Genomic DNA, 22,895 nt, shown 5'->3' on the forward strand with positions numbered 1-22,895 from the left:
CTTCTGTCGGGAACCCCCCTGTACTACACTATGGGAAACAAAACCACTTTCTTCAGTTCTCTTAAAAACTGTTGTTTGTCTACAGCTACAGCCAGCCATTTCCTACTGGAGCTTAACAGGCCACTTCTCTGGCCAGCTCCAATAGGAAATGGTCTGCATATAATGGAGGTCCAATAATCTGGACCAAACAAGGTATTTGAAAGCACTGGCCAACATCCTGAGTAATGCTGCATGCAAGTGTGTGTGTGTGGGGGGGGAGCATGTGAGCAGTGCTAGCACTCACCTTCTGAAGGAGTATTCATGCAGGGGAGGCAATTTTCACTAATTTTCCCTCCCCATGGAAGTCCTTTGTGTGACCTGGAACTGGAAGTAGGTCCTTGAGGGTTACACAGCCCTCAGGGACCAACTTCTGGGTTTCACAGAGCACTTCCAAGGGAAAGGGAGATCAGTGAAAATTGCCCCCCACGAACACCTGCACTTCAGAAGTATGGATACTAGCACTGCACATATGCTCTGCTTGCATGGCTGTAGCATTGCTCAGGATATCAGCCATTGACACCATCTCTTCTGTGAGCCTGCCTCCCCACTGGAATCATCATCTGAGACCTTGCTCCAGGGTTCCCCACCTTTGACAGCTAGGCAGATGGTTATGGAGACAGGACCTCTTACTCTGTCCCAATTGTAGAATTTTCTCCCCAGACATTTGCCTAGTGTTGACACTGCTACCCTTTCTTTTGCTGTGTATCTCTGCCCTTTTACATGCTTGGTTATTAGGTGGAATGATTTCAGTTGTGGCATTTTTAAAAATCATTTTAAAATCAGGATGTTAGTTAATGTGGTGAACAGGTAAAAGGGTTTTTAAAAAAAACCCAATCAAATAAATAAATAGCGACCCATGGTAGCTGCTAATTCAAGGGCATTTTGCCCACAGGCCATATGTTGTGTCAGCCTGGTCTGAGCATTGGAGGGAAAACCAGCTGTAACAGGACTCCATTTGAGGCCGCTCCTCTCCATTACTCCTACCTTCTGCCTCCGCCTTGGGAAAAGTGTTGCACATGAGCTGCAAGATGATCACCCCATTAATCATTTACCCATCATCAACAGGCAGAGCTGTTGCCCTTCAATAATAAGTCCTGGATATGTTGACACTGCTGCGATAACTGGCATTATCTCTTGGTTGATCAGTCATTGGTGCTGATGCTTCTAGATACTGGAGTTTAACTCTGTGTGTGTGTGTGTGTGTGTGTGCGTGCGCAGGCCATTTAAAATATTGGCCATCTGAGAAGGAATGGAGGATGTTGTCTGTCACTTTTGGCAAGTGGTAAATGAGAAGTTGCAGTTGGCTCATAGAGGAGGAAGAGGGGGAGAACCAACAGCTTTCAGCTCAAAGAGGAGACAAAATATCACAGAATGTCAGAAAAAGATCGTCTCTCCCCTGCCCCAGAAGCAATAGCAATGCTGACAATGACAGTCCTCTGACCTGTCGTCTGATTAATTAGCACTTCAGGAGAGGGATATTCTGTCTTCTTGACAGATAAAAAACAACTCCCTCACTTACTGTATGTCTTTTGGAGAAATGAATGCATTTGGAGGAAAATTCATCAATTAAGAAACATATTCACACTTCAAGACTCTGCAAGGGGGCAGTCTTTCTGGGTACAGCAAAAGAACAAAAAAACGCTTGGCTATAATCTTGGCTGCCAAACACATTGTATTTTTCCAAGGGAAAAATACAATGTGACTGTTGGATATTGTTAGCCTCGTCTTGGTGCTCAGCTGAGGCTATTTGGGAGTTGCACTCTCTTCAAGGGTGTTTTGAGTAACCCTGCATAAATACAGCACATGACCAAGACATTTCTGCTGCATATCTGTTAAGTAGATGGCCCATGTCTGGCTTCATGCTTATACATTTGCCTCTGTACTCTAAAGAAAAGGTTCTGCCTTAACACTAGCCACAGATTTGGCAGAGTTATACTTTAAATAATGGCACTGCTGTTAAGAGGCCATGTTGCTTTCCTTTTCAATTTAGGTAAGGGGGAAATGTAAGAAAGAATTACGGAACAGAATGGGCAAGCTCTTAGCCCAACTCTTGTGCTGGCAGGATTCCCAAGCCAGATTTTCAGTGGCCTGGTCTACACAAAACAAGGGTTGCAGTCTCTTGGATATGTACAAAGTTGTACAATGCACCAGCATCTTCCATTAAGACAAAAACTAGTCTGAATCAGAGGTTATTTTCTTTGTTTACCACCATTAGGCTACACCTTTAAGTTTGCACAACAGCATTATGCTAGCATGACCCGAGTTTGGGTGTAGGCCATTGACTTTCACTTTAACAAAACTCTGGGAAGAGACATTCTGTAGCTTTTCAAGCTTGGCCCACTGCACTTATAGTGTTGGGAAGTGTTTCTAGATGGCCAGACTAAGCGTGGTCTAGTGCACTATGAATTTGCGGCTGCTGGTCCTTGGGAGATCCAACTGTTCTCCCCTTCAAAATGGCAGCCTTTAAAAATTTGTCTACTCATTTAATGGAATGCAGTGGTAGAATTCTGGATTGTACCACTTCAGACTGAAGGCAGGGACTAGATGAATGCTTGCTCATATGAAAAGCTCCCTTCAAGTTGTACAATGTGGAAAAAAGTAGAACACAGACTTCTCTCTCATGTTCTAGCTTAATACGTGGAAGAAGCTTTTTTAGATGGGAGAGCATTCAGAAATTATGATCAGTGGACTGAAGTGATACAGTCCAGACTTCTACTACCTCATTCTTCCACTTAATTCTGCATAATATGTAGAATGGCTGGTCCCTCTCCCTTGGTAACCTCTTCTCTAAACATGCCGTTTTCCTTGGCCTTTCGTCGGTTTTTGCAAAACACTTTTTGTTGTTCTCTAGATTCTGTCTTCACACTCTGTATTCTTACTGAAAAGCAGTGAGCAAAAGGGTCCACAATACCCCCAGTGTGGAGCAGAATGGTTCCATTAGTCATTTTGCTACCATACCACATTGCTAACCCTCATTTGGATTTCACTGACTAGAACACCTTGCTCCCCCACAAAGATGCTGGGAAATAGTTAATTTCCTCTATTTTGTACTGGAATTCTGGACTAGAGTTTTCTTTCCAGTGTGTAGTATTAAATGGTGCTATGTACTGAAGTTCCTTTTGTTGTTTTCAGTCCAATAGTGGTAATCATCTGTCATGGCTATCTTGAATTTTATTTTTGTCCTTTTACTCCTGAGAGTTACTGTGAGTTTCCATGGCAAAGGCACTCAAAGCTCAGCTGGACACTTGTTTGACTAAGACAGAGTAGGGGGAATAAAAATGCAGCTACATTTATTGATGCAGTCTGTTCTGTAGAAAAATGATAAAAAGTGAGAGCCAAGTCCCGAAAGGCAAGTTAAGTAATTTCCATGCTGGATCTTCAACTTCAGTCTTCACTCTTCTTCTTCTTCTTCCTCCTCCTCCTCCTCCTCCTCCTCTTCTTCCTTCTCTTCTTCCTTTTCTTCTTTCCCCTCCTGTCAAAAAGTACAATGGATTATTTTGCAAGATGTTACTAGAAGTTATCCTTTTTCCAAAATCAGTCCCTCGGGGTGACATCCCTATAACTTATGAATTAAAAAGGTACCATACTGAGGATCTTGCTACAAGTTCAACATAATCACATGGCATAGTCCTTCTTAGACTATGTCACTTCTAATAGCAAATGGGGGGACTGCATTTTTTTTTTTAGTCATCCTGCATGTAAACAACAACAACAAAATCACAACACATAGAAAACTAGCTTGTCAGGGGGGAAGGTTCTAGTCTAACCCACTCCCTGATGTGCTAGTTTCTACATGTAGTGTGGGTGTGCACATGCATGAGTTTTTAATAGGGAGATCATTTGGAAACATGATTCTCCACTAGTAATCTGAGGCGATACAATCCTAGAGGAATGCTACCATATGATTTTGCTTAAAAGTACAAATCAGCCTTGACCATTTGTGGTAACTATGGCAGTAAAAACTGGTGGGGCAGATGTAGTGCTAGGAAGGAAAGCAGTGAGAGTATCCATCACTGTAGATATGTCCAGGCACCATATGTATGCTTTAGTGCAGCAGCGGCAAAGCACCCCACAGTGATCTGTCAACCTTAGTCTTTTATTCAAGATAACTAGTCAGATCTTTTCTTAACCTGGCCACAGTCTTGGGTTCAGCAGCTTTAAAGAACTGTCTCTATCCACCCACACAAAAATTTCTAGATGGCATCCTAGAATGAAACTTAGCATTGCCTGGGGAACACAAGAAACATTTGGAAATGGATATTGGCCAGTCTATAATGGCATAGTAGGGAAATGACTTGATTATACAGCCAGAAGTTGCTGATTCGAATCCCCACTGGTATGTTTCCCAGACTATGGGAAACACCAATATCGGGCAGCAGCCATATAGGAAGATACTGAAAGGCATCACCTCATACTATGTGGCAAACCCCTCCTGTATTCTACCAAAGACAACCACAGGGCTCTTTGGTTGCCAGGAGTCGAAACCGACTCAATGACACACTTTATCTACTTTTCTGGGATTGCTTGATGGAGTAGAAATGGGAAATATTGGTCAATAACTTGTGTACATTATTATGTCATTTCTGGGTACAATGGGGAAAGTGGGAATATGGTAGAGACTCATGAGCATTTTTGGTGGCAATCATTGTAACATGGAGAAAGGCAATCATGCTATTCAGATATAACTTCTTATTCACAGGAGAATAAAAGTAACATCTGGATGTACCCTAAAGATAGACCAACATAGGATCTTCTAACCCCTGCTGGGCAAAGAGGTAGCTTTTAAAGTAGTGACTCTCTTGTATTGAATAAGGGGAGAACAGCTGTCCTTGTTCATCCCAACATAGTGTCCCTCCAGTGGCTGTTGCTGGTGTCTGTCTCCCATGTATTTCTTTTTACATAGTGAATGCTTCAAAGACAGAGTAACCACCACTCAAGGTGGTACCCAGATGCTGCCAGCCATACCTCCTGATGCCACCTCTCTCACTACATTGCGCTGCCCTGTCCCCAACTTCTGGGCAGCAGGAAGATAAAGCAGCAGGGATTTTAAACTACAAGTCCATGTGGGAAGGCAGCAGTGGTGGAAGAGAGGGAGATTCAAGGAGATAGGGCTTCTGTTGCCATTTCTCTAGCTAGCTTTCTTTCTTCCATCTCCCCCCACACCACCTCTTCTCCCAACAGCCTTGTGTCCTGCAAAATGGAGCAAAGCACAAAAACCTGCTACGGAAGGCAGTGGACAAGGAAACAGGAGACAGAAAGCTATCATCAGGACAGCCTAGTGGAACTAGCTGCCTCTTCACTTGTTCCAATAGCCCCCCACCCCTGATCGCGTTCTACTTCTCCCTCACTTCTCTCCCTGGTCTGCCATGTCTTCCCCAACAGGATTGTGGGCTGCACAACCGAAGCAAAGAGGTGGCTAGCTCCAGTGGCTTGCCCTGATGATAGCTTTCTCTCCTTCCTCTTTCTCTCACCGTGCCTTCCCTCAACAGGTTTGTCCTTTGCTCCATTTTGCAGCACACAAGCCTGTTGGGAGAAATTGGGAAGAGAGGGGAGAGAGGAGAAGAGAAAGATAGCTAGAGTAAAATGTTAGAGGTTGTTGATTTTTACCTACAATAGGTAAAACAGCAGAGCACTAAGGAATGAGCACACACTCCAGTTACAGAGTAGGTAGTAGAGGATGGTTTGGATATTGCAGCTGTTTAGAGAAAACACATGGAGATCCTTGTATGACTAAACACTAAATATTTATTGGTTAAATACACTTAGATAGGAAAGACCTATCTCTAATCTAAAGGACTACATAGTGGATAGGTAAGGAGAGAGAGAGATGTTCCCATCTGCTCTCTAGGAGGAAAGGAAGGATTGTGACTCAGCACAGGGAGTGCAGCAGAGTCAGTTCATGGTTCATAGAGTAGGGACAGATAGGGAGACCCTGACTCACTGTCTCTACTCCCAATGCCCCTAGTGGTCATTAGGATAGTTGGTGCAAAAGGTCGATGCACTGGAAGTTCATCTCCAACACCCCTTCTCATCGCCTGTCGCACCTGGTCACAACTCCCATCTTCTCACGAAGCATCTGGAATCTGTCTCTGGATAATGGCTTAGTTAATCCATCTGCCAGCATCTGTTCTGTGGGGCAGTACCTCAGCCGGACTATCCCTTTTTCTTGCAAGTCCCGAACATAGTGGTACTTTATGGGAATATGCTTAGTTCGAAATTTCATCTTATCCATTTGGGAGATCTGGATACAACTTTGGTTGTCCTCAAACATCACTGTGGGTTTTGGTTCCTCGATGCCAAAGTCCGATAGTAGTTGGTGTATCCATACTGCTTCCCTGCATGCTTCACTTGCTGAAACGTACTCCGCTTCTGTGGATGACTGCGCAACAAGTGACTGCTTGCGGCTACTCCAAGTTATGGCTCCACCTCCATACAGGAACAGGTGTCCACTTGTGGACTTGCAGTCCGTTCTGTCCTCGCCCCAGTCTGCATCCACATATCCCACAAGTCTGGGATTGCTGTTTGCTAGGATCTCCAATACATAATGTGCAGTAACTTTCAGGTACCTTCCCAGTCTTTTGACCGCTATCCAGTCCTTGTTCGTTGGCACACTCACTTTTCTGCTCAGGATTCCCACTGCTGAGGCAATGTCTGGCCTTGTCACTGTGGCTATGTACAAGAGTTTTCCAATTGCCTTTCTGTACTGGTTGTTGGCTGGTAAAGGCTGGTTGTCCTCATCTTGCTTCCAGAAATCAGCATCCATTGGAGTACTGACTTCATTGGCATCTATCAGTCCCAGGCATTCTAGAAGATCTTTTATCTTCTGTTTTTGGTTGAGAGGGAATGTTCCGTTCTCTTCTCTTTCTATTTGGGTGCCAAGGTAATATGAGATGCTTCCGAGTTCCTTCACCTCTATTTCCTTGATCAGGTGTTGTACAATTTCATGACTGTCTTGCATTTCCTCATGTGCAAGAATCAAATCATCAATGTAAGTCAGAATGTAAGTCCATCTATTGTCCCTGAGTCTAGAATATAGGCAGGGGTCAGCTTTTCCTTGCGTTAACCCCTCCTTAAGTAGTAATTGATTCAGTTTCTCATTCCATGCTCTGGCTGCCTGCTTTAAGCCATAGATGCTCTTTTGCAGTTTGAACACTAGCCCCTTCTTTCCAGGTTCCTCAAAGCCTGGTGGTTGTTGCATGTAGATGTCTTCCTCAATTTCCCCATGTAGGAAGGCAGTCTTTATATCCAAGTGTTCAACTTGCATCCCTTTGGCTGCTGCCACGCTGAGCAATGTTCTAATTGATGTGTGTTTCACGACTGGTGCAAAAGTCTCATCATAGTCCTGACCATAGACTTGGGAGTTTCCTTTGGCTACTAGTCTGGCTTTGTAGCACTGTACATCCCCTTCTGCATCCTGTTTGACTTTGAAGACCCATTTGCATCCCACAGTCTTTCTTCCAGCGGGTAGTTCCACAAGTCTCCAAGTCTCATTTTTGTGCAAGGAGTCAATTTCTTCCATTGCTGCTTTTCTCCACTTCTCAGCTTCATCAGCTGGCAACCTTTCTATATCTTGCCATGTAGTGGGTTCTTGCATCTCTCCTCCTTTAGCCATGAGTGAGAGTCTGTTAGGTGGAACCCCTTTGTTATGCCTCTGTGAGTGCCTCAGTTTGGGTTCTGGTTGTCCAGCCCCTTCTGAATCTGGCACTGATTTCTCGGTTAGTCCCCTCATTTGGGAGTCAGTTTCAAAGTTTAGGCTTCGGTGGCCCAATTTTCTGTGCCATGAGGAATCACAATTTTTGTGTTGGCAACTACTTGCCACGTTTGCTTGTGCAGTAGCACAGTCTACTTCAAAAAGTCCATCATCCCGCATGTGGGCAGTCATGATTAACTCATCACCTTTAGAGATGTAGCATGCTTCATTTTCAAAAATTGCTTTACACCCCTTCTTGAGTTCATGCCCAATTGAAATCAAGTTGACTTGCATCTCTGGCACGAAAAGTGCATCAGTTATCTTAACCTCATAAGCTTCAGCAGCAGAGCCACAAAGTATCTTTGCTGTCCCCTTGCCAGCCATGCTTAGCTCCTTGAATCTGCTAAGATCACAACAGAACTGTGGCTTTTATCGAGTTCGATAAATAGATTGCAATCACAGATTATATTCTGGGATGCACCTGAGTCCAGGATGAAAGTGTGACCCTTTGTTGGATCTTTTAAGGTAATGTAGCTTTTGGCATTGCTCTCCCTTTCAGATAAGCCACCTTGTCCGTGCTTCTCCTCCTCCTCTCTTTGTTTGTCACCATGACTCATCCCTGTGTTTACTTCATTGCCATGGTGACCAGGTCTGTGCCCTCTGAGTTTCCCGCTCTTTGAATTATATGCTGATGAGTCACTGAGGCTACTTAGCTTGCTAATGCTGGAATTACTTTGCCTGCTGAAATGTGCCAGAGTGCCATCGCTTTCAAATTTCTCCTGCTGCAACTTTATATTAAAATTTCTCAGACTGGACACGACAGAATCAACCTTCAGTTCACAGTGAGACAGTTCGAGAGTGACAATTGGGGGTTCAAAACTTTTAGGCAGGGATTGTAGGATTGCCCCAATTAGAATAATTTCATTCAATTCACATTGGTTATTCTTCAAAAGCCTGTTAATTTCTAAGATATTTGTTATGTGGGCTTCAAAGTCTCCCCCTTCCTGCAGTTTGCTTTCACATAGCGTTTTATACAGGAGAAGAGCTGCGTTTGCAGAGACTTGGCCACATTGCTTTTTCAGTCTATCTCACGCTTCTGAGGCTAAATCAGTATCCCGCACATAGATCAATAAATCATCACTTATACTCAAAATTAAAAGGCCATACGCATGTTGGTTTTTTCTTGTCCCACAAGGCTTGAGCAGCTTCATCTTGGGCTGGCCGTCTCTCCGTGAGCACTTCAAAGATTCCTTTTGTCATGAAGATCGCTTTCATTTTGAGGGCCCAGGTTTCGTAGTTATTGCCATCCAGTTTGGGAAAAGAAGGAGCCATTCCTGAGTAGGCTGTAGTCACAGGATCCATGCTGCAGTTCCTAACTAACTCAGCTGCACTTTCAAAATGAAAATGAAAAATAAAATAAACTCTGCTTGTGCCTAGAAGCCTGTTGCTCCTGCTGGGCCCATAACCCTGTTAGAGGTTGTTGATTTTTACCCACAATAGGTAAAACAGCAGAGCACTAAGGAATGAGCACACACTCCAGTTATAGAGTAGGTAGCAGAGGATGGTTTGGATATTGCAGCTGTTTAGAGAAAACACATGGAGATCCTTGTATGACTAAACACTAAATATTTATTGGTTAAATACACTTAGATAGGAAAGACCTATCTCTAATCTAAAGGACTACATAGTGGATAGGTAAGGAGAGAGAGAGATGTTCCCATCTGCTCTCTAGGAGGAAAGGAAGGATTGTGACTCAGCACAGGGAGTGCAGCAGAGTCAGTTCAGGGTTCATAGAATAGGGACAGATAGGGAGACCCTGACTCACTGTCTCTACTCCCAATGCCCCTAGTGGTCATTAGGATAGTTGGTGCAAAAGGTCGATGCACTGGAAGTTCATCTCCCACATAAAAGGCGCAAGATTTCTAGGATCTGAAGAGAAATCAGAGAAACCTTAACCTTCTGGGCTGCAGAGAGATGGGAAAGGTGTGACATTTGCATGGCACACCCAGTGGGAAGAAACCCAGAGCGGCTACCTGAGCTCTGTCCTTAATAAGCCGGCAGTGGCAGCAGCAGCAGCAGCAGCATTAGGGCTCTCCTTTCTCACTTATGCTAGCTCTCCATTACATGCTTGGAGGGAAGAAGATCCAGTGGAACTGAAGGTCAGGAGGATGTGAATGCTGCTGCTTCCATCTTAATAGTGAGGTTTCACGAAGCAGTCCATTCAACCTCCTATGGAGAGTGGCACCCAGGCTTGAGAGGCAGCGGTGGAGCTGGTGGCAGCACTGGCTCCTGCCTGCACGTCAATAACTAGATGGGAGGCAGGGACGTATTTTGTCATCCCCAAATTGGCTCCCTAAAGGCACGCCTGAGGCAACTGCCTCAGTTTGCCTTCTGAGAGACCCGCCCCTGCTGTGGCTTAGTGGATGTCATCAGTGGTGTAACAAACTTTGAAGGGGTTGTGTTACACTCTGAAGAATGAAACATGGGTCCCATAGGATAATTTCCCCATTGGGATAAATGGGACTGTGACATCACAGGGACACTCAAAAAGATTAATTATTCTGGAAAGGCTCAGCAGAAAGCTCTGAATTTTCATATGGTGTTCCTACATGATGATAGCATTAAGTGTACAGACTTTCTAGGATATTGGTTCACTCACTGATTTTAATGAACTTTTAAAAAGTTTCTAAATCTGTTGAAGTGTCATCATAATTCCTTTATTTATTATTTATTTAAATTATTTATACCCTGCCCCTTCAGTGCACTACTGCTCGGGGTGGCTCACAACAATAATTTCATGGTAGAAAGTTACAAAATAGTTTCATGGCAGAAAGTTAGAAAAAGTTCCAGAATTGAATCTGTCACTCTGTCCATCATTCAAGCCTTATTTGGAAGAAATTGCATCTTGCCTCCCTACCTTTTTTGCACCCAAGGTTATAAATCCAAAAAGGCTTGATGGAAAGTTCTCAGTGCATATGGTGGTAGTACACGATGGTAGCATTAAATTTGTATGTTCAAGGAGATCAGTATAACCACTGATTTGTAATGATTTAATTTTTTTTTAATTTTAAAAGTATTTCTTAAAGTTCATTAAAAATCAGTGGGTGGATTGAACTCCTTGACTATCCACATATTTAATGCTATCATCCTGTAGGAACACCATGTGAAATTTCACAGCTTTCTGCCCAGCCATTTGGGAGTTAATATTTTTGAATTTCCCATTGATCCCGATGGGACAAGTATGATTTAAATCAGAAATTCGGGTTTGGCTCTCCCTTAATTGTAGATCTGCTCCTGCATAAGGGGGAAATTCTTGAAAATGTGAACTTGGACACTGTGAACTTGTTCAGCAAGTAAACTACATTAACAAAGGGGTTCTAAAAATATGGCTTCTAAAGTAGGAGGTTGTGGCTGGTCTAGAACTTCTTCAATATCTAGAAGAAAATTAATGGAAACTATAGTTCACAAAGACATTCAGGAGTGTGAAGAATACTGACCTTAGGGGCCTCTGCTACTTCATCTTCATCTTCAAACTCCCGCTCCTGGAAAAAAAAATAAGGAGGATGTTGCAAGATTTGTCCTGATTTGAAATCGTTTCTTGGACTATTAATACCAACCAACTGGGAACTGGATTGCCTCGATGGCAGTTTTGGAGGGTTTCATCCTAGCGACTTTGAATATTGTAAATTCATTGCACCTTGATCCTAAACTTCTTCTGTGGAAGCATGTTTCCTTGACTTCCACTCAAGTAAATGTGGGTTCCTCCCCCTGCCCCCCCCCACAGATTTGCAATAATATCAGGAGCAGCACATGTGATGCAAAGTACTATCAACTAACAGTAAATCCTGCCTCAGAGTCTGAGCTGGTAAATCTGACTGCTGGTTTAATCTAATAATCCCTAGATGGTCAGGTACCATAGTATTATTTGAACATGCCAAGCCGAGATAATCAAAGGCTTTTCTCCAGGTGCCTCCACCTTTGGAGGTTAGACAACGACTACTAGAATCAGGACCCTTTTGTGGTGGCCCGATTATGGAACTCTCTCCAGAAAGATGTGAGTTCTCCAGAACTCTCACCAGAAAGGTGTCATCATTATGAGCAAGGAGAAGCCTGTCCTGTTCTCCCAAGATTTTGAGGGTGGTTAGCTTATGGTTTTGATGCCAACTGGCCTCCCCCCACTCCACTGGTTTGGTTTCTGTTCATGTTATATTTTAGTATTGCTTCTCTGAGGATACATATTTACAGTTTTGGATTCGTATTGCTGCTCAAATGACTTTTGCATATATCATTTGCTGTGCTATGATTTTTATGGTTTACTGTTTTATAGATTGATGCATGCTCTGAGGCAGAGGTGGGATACAATTTTTGGAGGCAGGATCAATTACATTTACTTAAATGACACCCGGCAGTCATTGATAGACTGCTCAGTCTCCCTTGGTCTTGTGCTGTGCCTAAGAAGCAGATCTAGCCATCATGACAAGCTCCATCCTGTTGCCATCACTTACAAGACTGAGGTTCAGAGGGGTGTCTCTGGACTCCCCCCTCTACTCCCCTGATTTGTGGCCTTTTTACCTGGCCTCCAGCTTTTTGCAGCTTGGCTCGAGCTCGCTCCCTGCGCTTGAGCTCGCCTTCAATGACTTCAAAGAACTCCTTCTGTACTCGGGCTAAGGTCTCCTCGGGCTTCTCCTCTTCCACTTCCTCTTTGACATCCTCTTCCTTGCCCTCTGCCTTGGTTCGCTCCTTCAGCCGCATTTCACGGTGCCGGGCCTCCAGAATCTTCTCCCGCTTTGTCTCCCGCTCAAACATCTAGGATGCAAGCAAAGGGACTCAACCAAGCTCCAGTGGAGATGGGGGAGACAAAATCTGAGGAACATAGTTTGCCTAATGGGGCTAAGCTCCCAGTGCTGCCATTTTGGACCAGGGGTATTAAAACTAAAGTTTCACTCTTTAACAGTTTAGAGCCTGTGATAATCCCTGCTTCTTCTATTAGCGAGAATCAGACCTCTCATTTTACTTACATTTTTCAAAATACAAAAAAATTGACATTTCATCTACTTTATAAAAATCTAGGCAGTTTACCATAGACTAAAATGTCATCCTTTGTTGCAGGCTGTGGCATATTCTGCCTGCACAGTTTGGAGCCATTTAGCTCTCCTTGCCTCCCTTCATTGCCTGTTTCCACCTAATACCTGAAAACCAATTCAACAGAACACAGAAAAGACCAGATGCCTTCCATTTCTCATGAACTGCTTCAATCTATGCATGTCTCCATGAGGGCAAAACTGAAGTTGGTTCCTGGTTCCATGCATTTCCCTCTAGGGAAGTATGTTAGGTAGGGATGTGCACAAACCTGTTTGGAGGCCCGTAAAAGGGCCTCCAAACAGGTTTGAGCTCGAAGACGGAGGGGGTCGCACTTTAAGTACAGATGAGGGTGCACTTACTCCTCCCTCTGCTTTTCCTCTGCCGGCGCCCAGTATTTCTCAAGTCCTATGGGCCAGCAGCATACTTCCCTGCCGCCCCGTTTGCTCTTTGGCCGGAAGTGGCTGGTGTGTGTACGCTCAGTGTGCACAAGCGCGTGCACATTGCAAGTGCCCATGCCCCCGCTCAATGTGTGCGTGGGCACTCGCGATGTGCATGCACTTGTGCCCAGCAGGCGCATGCGTGCCAGCTATTTCTGGCCGAAGAGCAAATGGGGCAGCAGGGAAGTACACTGCCACCACGTAGGACTTGGGGAATACCAGGTGGAAGCGGGGGAAAAGCGGAGGGAGGGGTACGTGCACCCTCCCCTGCCCTTAAAGTGCGGGCCCCTCGCCATCGAGCCACCCACGCGTGGTTCCGTGCACATCCCTAATGTCAGGCAGCCCATATTGGGAAGGTCTGCTTGAATCAAGCAATGGAAGAATTGTGCCAGCCCCACTCCACTACATCCTTCTCCCCTATACCTTCAGTCCTCCAGCTCTGCCTCAGGTATTCTAGATAAAAACAAAATGAGGACTTCCCAATCCAGGGTTCTGAATGACCAGAACACTAAAGATGAGTCCCATCCTATTTCAGTTTCTTTTTCTGTTGAAAGCAGGGCAGTGATGTGGGAGGAATGGGTAACCTTGCTCATTTTTTTCTCTTTTGAATAAAATGATAAAAGGACTACACATAGGAACAGCCTGTATGGTGCAGTGATTACTGGTGGACTGAAACTGAGCTTATATTACTATGGATGCAGTGACGGCTGGCGGTTCCTGGGACTGCAGGGTGGGGGGTACTAGGGTGCTAGGCAGGACAGGTGATGGGTGGAGTTACAGGTAGTGAGAGGTGGAGCCAATTGTGGACGGTACAGGAGGCAAAGCAGCTGTAGAGGTGGAACCAGGACTAGGCAGGTGACTTAGCAATAACTGGCAAAGTACAGATTTGTAGCTAACAAGAGCGATCAAAATACAAACCAAAACAAATCTCAATTGCTCATCAGCAGAGATACAGAGAAATATGGAAGACATCAGATGCTTTATTGTGCTTAACAGGACTACATTAGTGTGTAGATTTGTATCTAACACGGCAGGATTAGAACACAAGCACAGGAAAATAACTGTACAAGCCACAAGTACAGTACAGACCAGTCACAAAAGTCTGCTTCTGTGGAGAGTAAATGCCTTCTGGAGTTAAAAGGACAGCCACAAAAGCCTGCCTATTTCAAACCATTCCCAGTAGCTTAGAGGACACCCTCTCACAACTCCATGCCTGCTGAACAGCTGAATGCCACTCTCTGCCCACCTTAGGTGCCCACCACTTAGCCTGGGTGTCCATCCTAGCAGGCAACAATTAAAAAAAAAGAGAGATCACTTCCTCAATCCCATAACCACCAATGGACATATTAATGTCATAGATACTGGCCACAGTCCAGAGAAAACCCTAGTTAGCTCTCTGCATAGCAAATGGATTTTTAACATTTTTTCCTTCCAACAGAATCCATTCCATCTCTACACCCCACCCCACCCTACATGGAAAGCCACTTCTCCAATTATTTGAAAAGCAGTTTGGACTCAGAGATCCATGCATATGCCCTCAAAGAACTTTCTGACTTCTTAAGCCAGTTTCTAATTTAATTAGTCCAGTCTTTACAATTTGCTGTTCCTTCCATGTTTTGTAGCATGTCATTTTGGGAATGGGCCATAATGTTTTGCATACAGATCAGAAAGCAAGGGAGAGAAAGTAGAGTTTGCATTCCTCCCCTCCAAACACAAAATCGCCAGCGTAAGATCAGACTTACCAACAGCCAGCCTGCCTGCTCTCTAACCAAAATGGTGATTGGATTATTTTGAGTAGCTAAAAGGAAAAAAATGACTTCCCCACCCTCTGGGCACTCTGACTGGTTTATAGGGTGGTCCTAGGGCCACCCACTTAAAAAAACAACAACCAAAAGTGAGCAAGCTTATGGATCCTGCCTTATTTTAAAATATCTGGGCCGAGAGGTAGGAGCAGAACCACTGTAAAACAGTGCCTCCTACCCCCAACACTCTCAGACATTCCAGAAGGATACTATGGTCAATAGTATCGAAAGCCGTCGAGAGATCCAAAAGGACCAACAGAGTCACACTTCCTCTGTCAATTCCCAATTGGAGATCATCCATCAGGCCGACCAAGGCAGTCTCCACTCCATAGCCCGCCCGAAAACCAGTTTGAAATGGGTCTAGATAATCAGTTTCCTCCAAGACCGCCTGGAGCTGAGAGGCCACCACCCTCTCAATTACCTTGCCCAACCATGGGAGGTTGGAGACAGGCCTATAATTGCTAAACTCTGAGGGATCTAATGCAGGCTTCATTAGAAGAGGTCTAATAATTGCCTCCTTCAGACAAGGAAGCATCCTGCTTTTATGAGAAGCATTTATGATTTCCACCAGGCATCAGAGCAGTCAAAACACACTGCAGGTCCCATGAAGGGGACATCACAGGAGGGTCTGGGTACAGATATGACAAGCCTTTCAGGAATTGCTTCACCTCCTTCGTAGCGAAGAGGGAAGAGCTGAGAATAGGACGATCGCGGAATGCAGAGATCGCCACTAGATGTACTCTAATAGAGGAGAGAGACAGTCCGGCTTGCTTCAGGGAAAGCAGGTAGGACAATATCAAGGGTAGGGGTGCACGGGCAGGATGTGATTCACCCTGAGACAATACATAAGAGGAAAACCTCTTCCACTTAGAATTGTAAGACCTGGCCGTGGAAGGCTTTCTAGACGCTGCTAACACGTCTCTTAAGTCTTGGGACCAGAGAGCTGAATCTTCCATGCCGTCAGCCGAAGCATTCTGATGTCGGGATGTAGGATTCGTCTTTCCTGCAGAGACAGTAGAGACAGCGATAGGAGGAGACGCAGGAAGTGGTTGTTGAAAAGCAATTGAAGGCGAGGGAACCAGGGTCTCCTTGGCCACCAAGGGACTATCAGGCGGAGTCCGTCATCACCTTCTGGAGAACTCGCGCCAGCAGAGGCACAGGAGGAAAAAGGTACAGGAAATCTCCAGCCCAGGAAATTGCAAAAGCATCCCCCATGGAGCCATGTCCAACACCTGCCCTGGAACAGAAGTGTGGACACTGGCAACTGGACTTGCTGGTGAAAACGTCTATAGACGCATATCCCCACTGGTCGAATAGATGGCGAATGACCTGAGGATCCAGTCTCCACTCGTGGGAGGCATGGTGAGTTCAGCTCAGTTTGTCTGCCCGAGTGTTTGAGGGACCTCTGATGTGTACTGCCGAGAGGTCCAACTGATGGAATAGGGCCCAGTGCCAAAGGCGGAGAGACAGGGAAAGAAGGGCACGAGACCCCGTTCCGCCCTGCCTGTAGTGTTGTCGGTTATAATTTGGACATGTTTCCCCCGCAGATCTGGGAGAAAGGCTTTCAGAGCCTTGTGAATAGCAAGAAGCTCTAAATAGTTGATGTGGTGTACGGCCTCTTCACCAGACCAGTGGCCATTGACCTGCAAGGCGCCCATATGAGCCCCCCAGCCATCTTCCGAGGTGTCTGTAGTCACTTGTACGTGAGGAGTGGACCGCTGGAATGGAGTTGAGCGTTCCAAATTTGGTAGGGATGCCCACCATCGCAAGGTCTTGTGAATTTCTAGTGGAATATGAAGAATCTTGGAATTGTGCTCCTGGTGAGGATGGAAAATGTCCAGGAACCAACGATGGAGGGGTCTCATATGCAGCCTGGCCGTGGGGAGGACAGCGGTAGTCAAAGCCATGTAGCCCAGCATGTGTTGCACCATCCGTGCAGGATGGGTAGGGTGGCTGGGCAGTTCCTCTGCCAGATGTTGCACATTGAGGACCATGTCGTCTGGGTGCTTCACTGCAGCAGTGAGCGAGTCGAACATCACCCCTAGGAACCAAATACATTGGGTGGGGATGAGGTGCGACTTTCTGTAATTGATATTTAATCTGGTAGGTCTTCCAACAGGTCTATGGTCAGCTGAAGGTGGTCCCGTAATGCCTGTGGCGAATACGCTGTCAAAAGCCAATCGTCCAAATATGGGAAGATTTGGAACCCCCTCTCCTGCAGGTGGCCAACCACCACGACCATGCATTTCATAAAGACTCGGGCGGAAGAGAGACCAAATGGCATGGCCTAAAATTGGTACGTGACATCTCCTAGCTGGAATTGGAGGTACTTCCGATGCTGAGGGTGTATAGAAATATGGTAGTAAGCGTCCTCTAAATCTATGGTGGTGAACCACATGCCTTGAGACAGTAGGGTCATAATTTCCGTAATAGTGAGCATTCTGAAACGGCGGTAGCATACATATTTGTTTAGAACGCGGAGGTCCAAGATAGGTCTTAGCCCGCTGTCCCTCTTTGGTACAGTGAAGTACCTTGAGTAGAGGCCATCCTCGTGGTGGGGGGAAACATGCTCGATGGCACCTTTGAGAAGTAGTGAGTTGATCTCTTCTTGAAGGATGGGTGTCATAGGGGTTGGCAGCTTGCCCAAGTCTAGGGGGCGTTGCATAAATTCAATAGCATACCCCAGCTGGATAACGGTGAGTACCCAGGGATCTGATGTTATTGACTCCCAGTGATCTAGGTAAGGGTGTAGCCAGAAGCCCAAGCACAGGTAGTCAGGAGCACTTTGGGAAGGTCGCAGATTTCGTTTTCTGCTGGCTGGGTTTGGAGACGGGATATTGTCATCTCTTATAGTGATGGTAAGGTTGGCCCGTGTGGGGAGGACGAAAGGAATGGTCGTAGGAGGCAGTAGGCGGTGCCTGGTGCTGATAGGGCCTGTAGGAGCGAAAAGGTTTGTGAAAACGCCCTGCGGCTGAAGCAGAGGAGAAGCTCATCTATCGGGCAGTCTTGTGCATCTTTTGTACATGCTCTAATGTCTCATCGGTCTGGGTGCCAAAGAGGGCCGATAAGTCAAATGGGAGGTCTTCTATTCTGGTTCTAGCCTTGAGATTCAGACCAGAAGAGCGAAACCAAGCGTGTCTTCGCAAAGCCACTGAGGTAGTAAGTGATCGTTCTACAGAGTCAGTGGCGTGTTTACAAGCATGCAGACTTAGTTCATAGCCATCAACTTGGAAGGCCAAGAGACTCAGTCTAAGGTCAGTGGGCAGGCCCTAGGTATATTCAGAAAGCTTGCCCCAAAGGAGGTAATTATATCTTGCCATGCACGCCTGGTAGTTGGCTATTTTAATGCCCATGGTTGCACTGGCATAAAGACGCTTGCTGAAGGTATCTAGTCTACGACTCTCTTTGTCCACAGGTGTGGAGAGCATCTTGTTTTTTTATTTTGTTCGGGCAGCCTCCACAACAATAGAGTTTAGAGATGGGTGTTTCTGCAGGAACTGAGAGTCTTCGTTCTGAACCTTGTATAAGTTTTCTATTCTCCTAGAAGCCGCCGAGACCAAAGCAGGCTTGTCCCAAAACCCCTTGACTATATCCAGGAGCGTCTGGTTCATAGGGAGAGTGATGGGGGCTGAAGAAGCATCTGTAAGAACATCAAATAAAGGGTTAGCTGCTGGCGCAGGGGTGTCCTTGGGTTGGATGCCCAGAGCTTTGGCCATCATAGATACATAGGTAGAGAAGGACTTGAGATCTGCAGTAGGAGATGATGGGAGTTTGCCCTTGTCCTTCTTCCTGCGCTTGGGTGCAGGGGTGGCTGGACAGGAGGGAGGGGAGGAGGAAGAGTCAGAGTCAGAATATGATGAGGAGTCCAAAGCGGCAAAAGATGCCAAAATCTTATCCGGAGGAGCTGTTCCCAGTGAGTCCAAGAGTGATGGGGTATCCACCTGAGAGGGCTGGGCTGGTGCCTGAAGAGTCTCGCAGCCCTCCTTGGGGGCGGTCAAAGCAGACGGCGGCGGCTGTGACACAGGTATAGAATGTTTCATGCTGGGGCACACATGGTCCCGCAGTGAGGTGGCATGGACAGTAGTGTGGGGCGAGCAAGGCATCTGGCTTCATACCTGGACAAACGCTTCGTGTTCATTGGGTCGATGTTAGAGGAATGAGTAGGTTCCTCTGCCCACCTCCGATATGGCCAATAGGGTGGTTGAGAGTGGTAGCACCGGGAGGCAGAGCGAGCCTGACGAAAATGGTATCGATCCTGCACGTAAGGGTCATATTCATATGGGCCTTCACCATAGTATTCTATGTCCGAATCCTCACAAGGCACCTCCCCATAAGGGTAGTAAGCTCCTGCTGTACGTGGGGAATACCCAGACAAAGGAGAGTAGGCACTGTCCATTCTAGACTCCTCCGATAAAGATCCATCAGGATCAGAGGTGTAAACAAGGTCAGAGCGTCATGCCCCTGCATCCGTGTCAGCATCCAGAATCATAGAGTAGGATACAGCAGGAGCTGGTTGGGAGGCTGAGCGTTGCTTCTGGGAGCGGTGCTGTGCTGGTGGATTGGGAGGTGCATGCCCTTGAGCTGCAGAAAGGGGCTCAGAGTACTGTGCTTTGTGTTTACGTTTGATGGGCACAGAAGGCTCTGGACGTGAAGAGGAAGCGGCGGCGTGGGGCGCCTGCGTCGGGGCCGGCAGAGCCTTGTTCATATTCAGCACCGTGCGAACTCTCGGTGCCGAGCCTGTGACAGCCTTGTCTTTTTTAGCCTTCTTCCTTTTTGCCACCAGGGGGACCAAGAGTGCTGCAGGTGAGGCTGCACCAAAATGGAACATTTTAGTGCTGGACCCTCTGAGGTAATTTTCAATACAATGGGAGCCGATGGCACAAGGGAGGCAGAGGGAATCCCCAGGGGAGTCCCAGGCCCTCCAGGTGGCGAGGGAACCACCACCAACGATTTGCATCCTTCCCCAGAGGTACCTTCTGAAGGAGTACTGAGACGCTCCATCACAGCTGCTGACAAGGCTCGTTCTCACAGAAAAACTTGGAGCCGTGACTGTCTGTCATGCTTAGCCCTCTTTGAAAGCTTCTGGCAATGTGGGCAAGAAGTGGCTACGTGGGCTTCTCCCAAGCAAAAAAGGCAGGGGGTATGCCCATCTGAAGACAGGAAGGCTGAGCGGCAGTTCAGGCAACGTTTGAAAGGCACTGTACTGGCCATAAGCCATGGGTGCTTCAGGTGTGAGGGAAGGTTCCACTCCCCCTGAAAAGCTCCCTCCTTCTTTTGTGTTTGTTTGTTTTTAAAACCGAAGGAAATAAACACGCAAAAAAGACAGAAAGAAGTATATAGGTATAGAAGGGAGGCAGAATAAAAGGAAAAATTAAAGTAATGTAGCTAGGAGAACAGCTTGACAGATGTCCAGAGGTGTTACCTCTCCGGCCAACAAAAAAGAACTGAGGAGAAGGGGTCTGGGTCATGTGACTAAGGATAAGGGGAGGTCCTTAGCTACCTAGCTAGGAAAGCAGAAAAGAATTTATCAGCTTGATAGGTTTCTGGTCTTCCCGCAGGCGCGAAGCCCATCTGTGTGATGGACAGAGACCACTTAGAAGAACTGACTTGACGGCACACTTTACCTTTACCTTACACACATGGTATTGACACACCAGGAACCTGTCACTTAGAGGAGTATATTATACCAGCACCCAGCATAATGATCTGTATTAGACATGGCTCTTGACACACAGAATCCCATGCAGGAATGCTTTTTAAAAAATAAATGAATAAAAATACCCTGCATCATGTTTAAACCAGGCTCTAGACAGGGGACACCTGGTTTAAATCTGTGTCAACCCATAAAGTAAATTGGGTGACCAGTCACTACATCTCTCTAATTTCTCTCACAGGATTACTATAAGAAAAGAAAAAAAGAGGGGAAGAATAGCCTCACAATTCCAACCTATGATTTCTATACATAATATATAATATATCTAAGCATGAGTTTAGATTTATATATCCCATTGAAAACAGATGGGATACAGACAGTAAACGTTTTAAAGATGGACAGAATGACCCCCACCCTATGCTATGTCAATCATCACTAGTACTGTCATAAGCAATATCCAGTAGGAACTCATGGTACCTGCACAATCAAATCGTACACAGCACTAACAATTGTGTGCTCACGGGTGGAAAAAATGGCATTTTCCTGGCAACAACAGATTATGGTTTTAGTGCTGGGGAAATGCTACATCTTAACAACAGAGGTGCTTCAGTGAGAAAAGACAACTGCACACCACATTACAGTGTTATAAGCAGATGATCTGGAAAGGTGCTGAGTGCAGAACAGAAAAATGATGGACATCAGTGTTTATGTTCCAAGGAGCAGCACAGTTTGCTGTCAGCTTTACATGTATACCAACAGCCTATCCTCCAGGAAGGGCAATACTAGCATAGACAGATCACCTTGGGCCTACAGTATTTGTGTTAGTAAGCAAAAGGAGCAGTAGCCCATTCAAGCCAGAAGACAGATATACCTTGTGCAGTGAACTTGTTGTGGATTCTTTTTGGACAAGCTTCCAAAGAGAATCAAGCCCAGCAATAACTGATTCTTCTGGCTTCCTGGAAAAGCTGGCTACACAAAGAGCTAACCTCTGCTAACTGGACAAAGAGGCACCTTTTAACATGGCAGCTCTCTTGTGAGGAAAGCAACTGTTCCTATTCAGCTTGCCACAGTGTCCAGCACAAGGGCTGTTGTTGGAGTCTCCCTTGCGTTTCATTTTAGTTTTAGACTCTTTGGGACAGAGAACCATTTTCTTATTCTTTTTGCTATGGAAACCACTTTGAGAACTTTTCTTGTTGAAAAGCAGAAATAATAATACTCCTAACAATACAAAACTAGCCTTTGCAAATTCACCTTTCCTCCCACCTCCCTATCTGGGAGAGTGCAGAGTGCTGTTTAATTGCCCATTGTGGGAATCACAAAGCCAGTCCCAGAACACCACTTTAGATTTGACCAGACTGAATCATATGCTGGCTTTAAACAAAATAAAAAGCACTGAACAAACATTTCAAAATGGAAAAATATGCTAGGCACCGGGGATGGTGGTGTTGAAAGAACGTTAAATCCTTCCTGAAGCATGTGGGGGAGGAGCAAAATTGATGCTCAAGTCAGAGCTAGGTGTGTGCATCAATAGAGAAGGACGGGCAGGGAAAAGGAGGAAATCTCCTGAAGGGAGAGAGCCTGTCTGCCTCTGAGAGGCAAGAGACACTCACTGCTGAAGCCAGATTCTTCTCATTCCGCTGTAAGGTGCACAAGCCAGAGGAAACTTCTAGAAGCGTCACTGTGCCCAACTTGGAGCCACAGCCAATAAAACGTCCATTATCCTGCAAACGCAGACTGAAGAGAGGGTCATCACAGACCTGTGGAGAAAGACCAAGTCAGGAGGGAAGAAGGAGCTATACACATCAGGTCTTTCAGGCCCTTTAAAAGGATGGTGGGGTGGGGAGTAGGGATGTGCATGAAACCGCGGCGGGGCAGTTAGAAGGCAGCAGGGGGCCGCTTTAAGAGTGGGGGAGGGTGCACGTATCCCTCCCGCCGCTTTCCCCCCACTGGTGTCCTTTGTTTAGAAAGCTAATCGGGGCACCAGCGTACCTCCCTGCCGCCCCATTGGCCAGAAGTGGTGTGCCGCCACATTGAGGACTTCTGGCCATATCCAGCCAACGTGGGCAAGGGGGCGGCAGGGTGGTATGATGCTGCCCCAATTAGCTTTCTAAACAAAGGACACCTGCGGGGGGAAAGCAGCGGGAGGGGTAAGTGTACCCTCCCCCACTCTTAAAGCAGCACCCCGCTGCCTT

At 46.1% G+C, this 22,895-nt stretch overlaps 1 protein-coding gene across 1 annotated transcript in view; it reads right to left on the reverse strand.

The window, feature by feature from the left end:
- Window positions 1-3,303: 3,303 nt before the first annotated feature.
- The window catches only part of DNAI2 (dynein axonemal intermediate chain 2), a 45,826-nt gene continuing 26,234 nt past the window's right edge, over window positions 3,304-22,895 (reverse strand). Inside the window, exons 11-14 of the mRNA XM_053301072.1 lie at window positions 22,314-22,460; window positions 12,302-12,535; window positions 11,227-11,271; window positions 3,304-3,511 (exon numbers count right to left, since the gene is read on the reverse strand). Coding sequence (XP_053157047.1) covers window positions 3,431-3,511; window positions 11,227-11,271; window positions 12,302-12,535; window positions 22,314-22,460 — 507 coding nt within the window. The 3' untranslated portion in view covers window positions 3,304-3,430. The remainder of the gene's footprint in view (window positions 3,512-11,226; window positions 11,272-12,301; window positions 12,536-22,313; window positions 22,461-22,895) is intronic.

The sequence above is a fragment of the Hemicordylus capensis genome, chromosome 2 (genome assembly GCF_027244095.1).
Source record: "Hemicordylus capensis ecotype Gifberg chromosome 2, rHemCap1.1.pri, whole genome shotgun sequence".
In the NCBI taxonomy this organism is placed as follows: Eukaryota; Metazoa; Chordata; class Lepidosauria; order Squamata; family Cordylidae; genus Hemicordylus; species Hemicordylus capensis.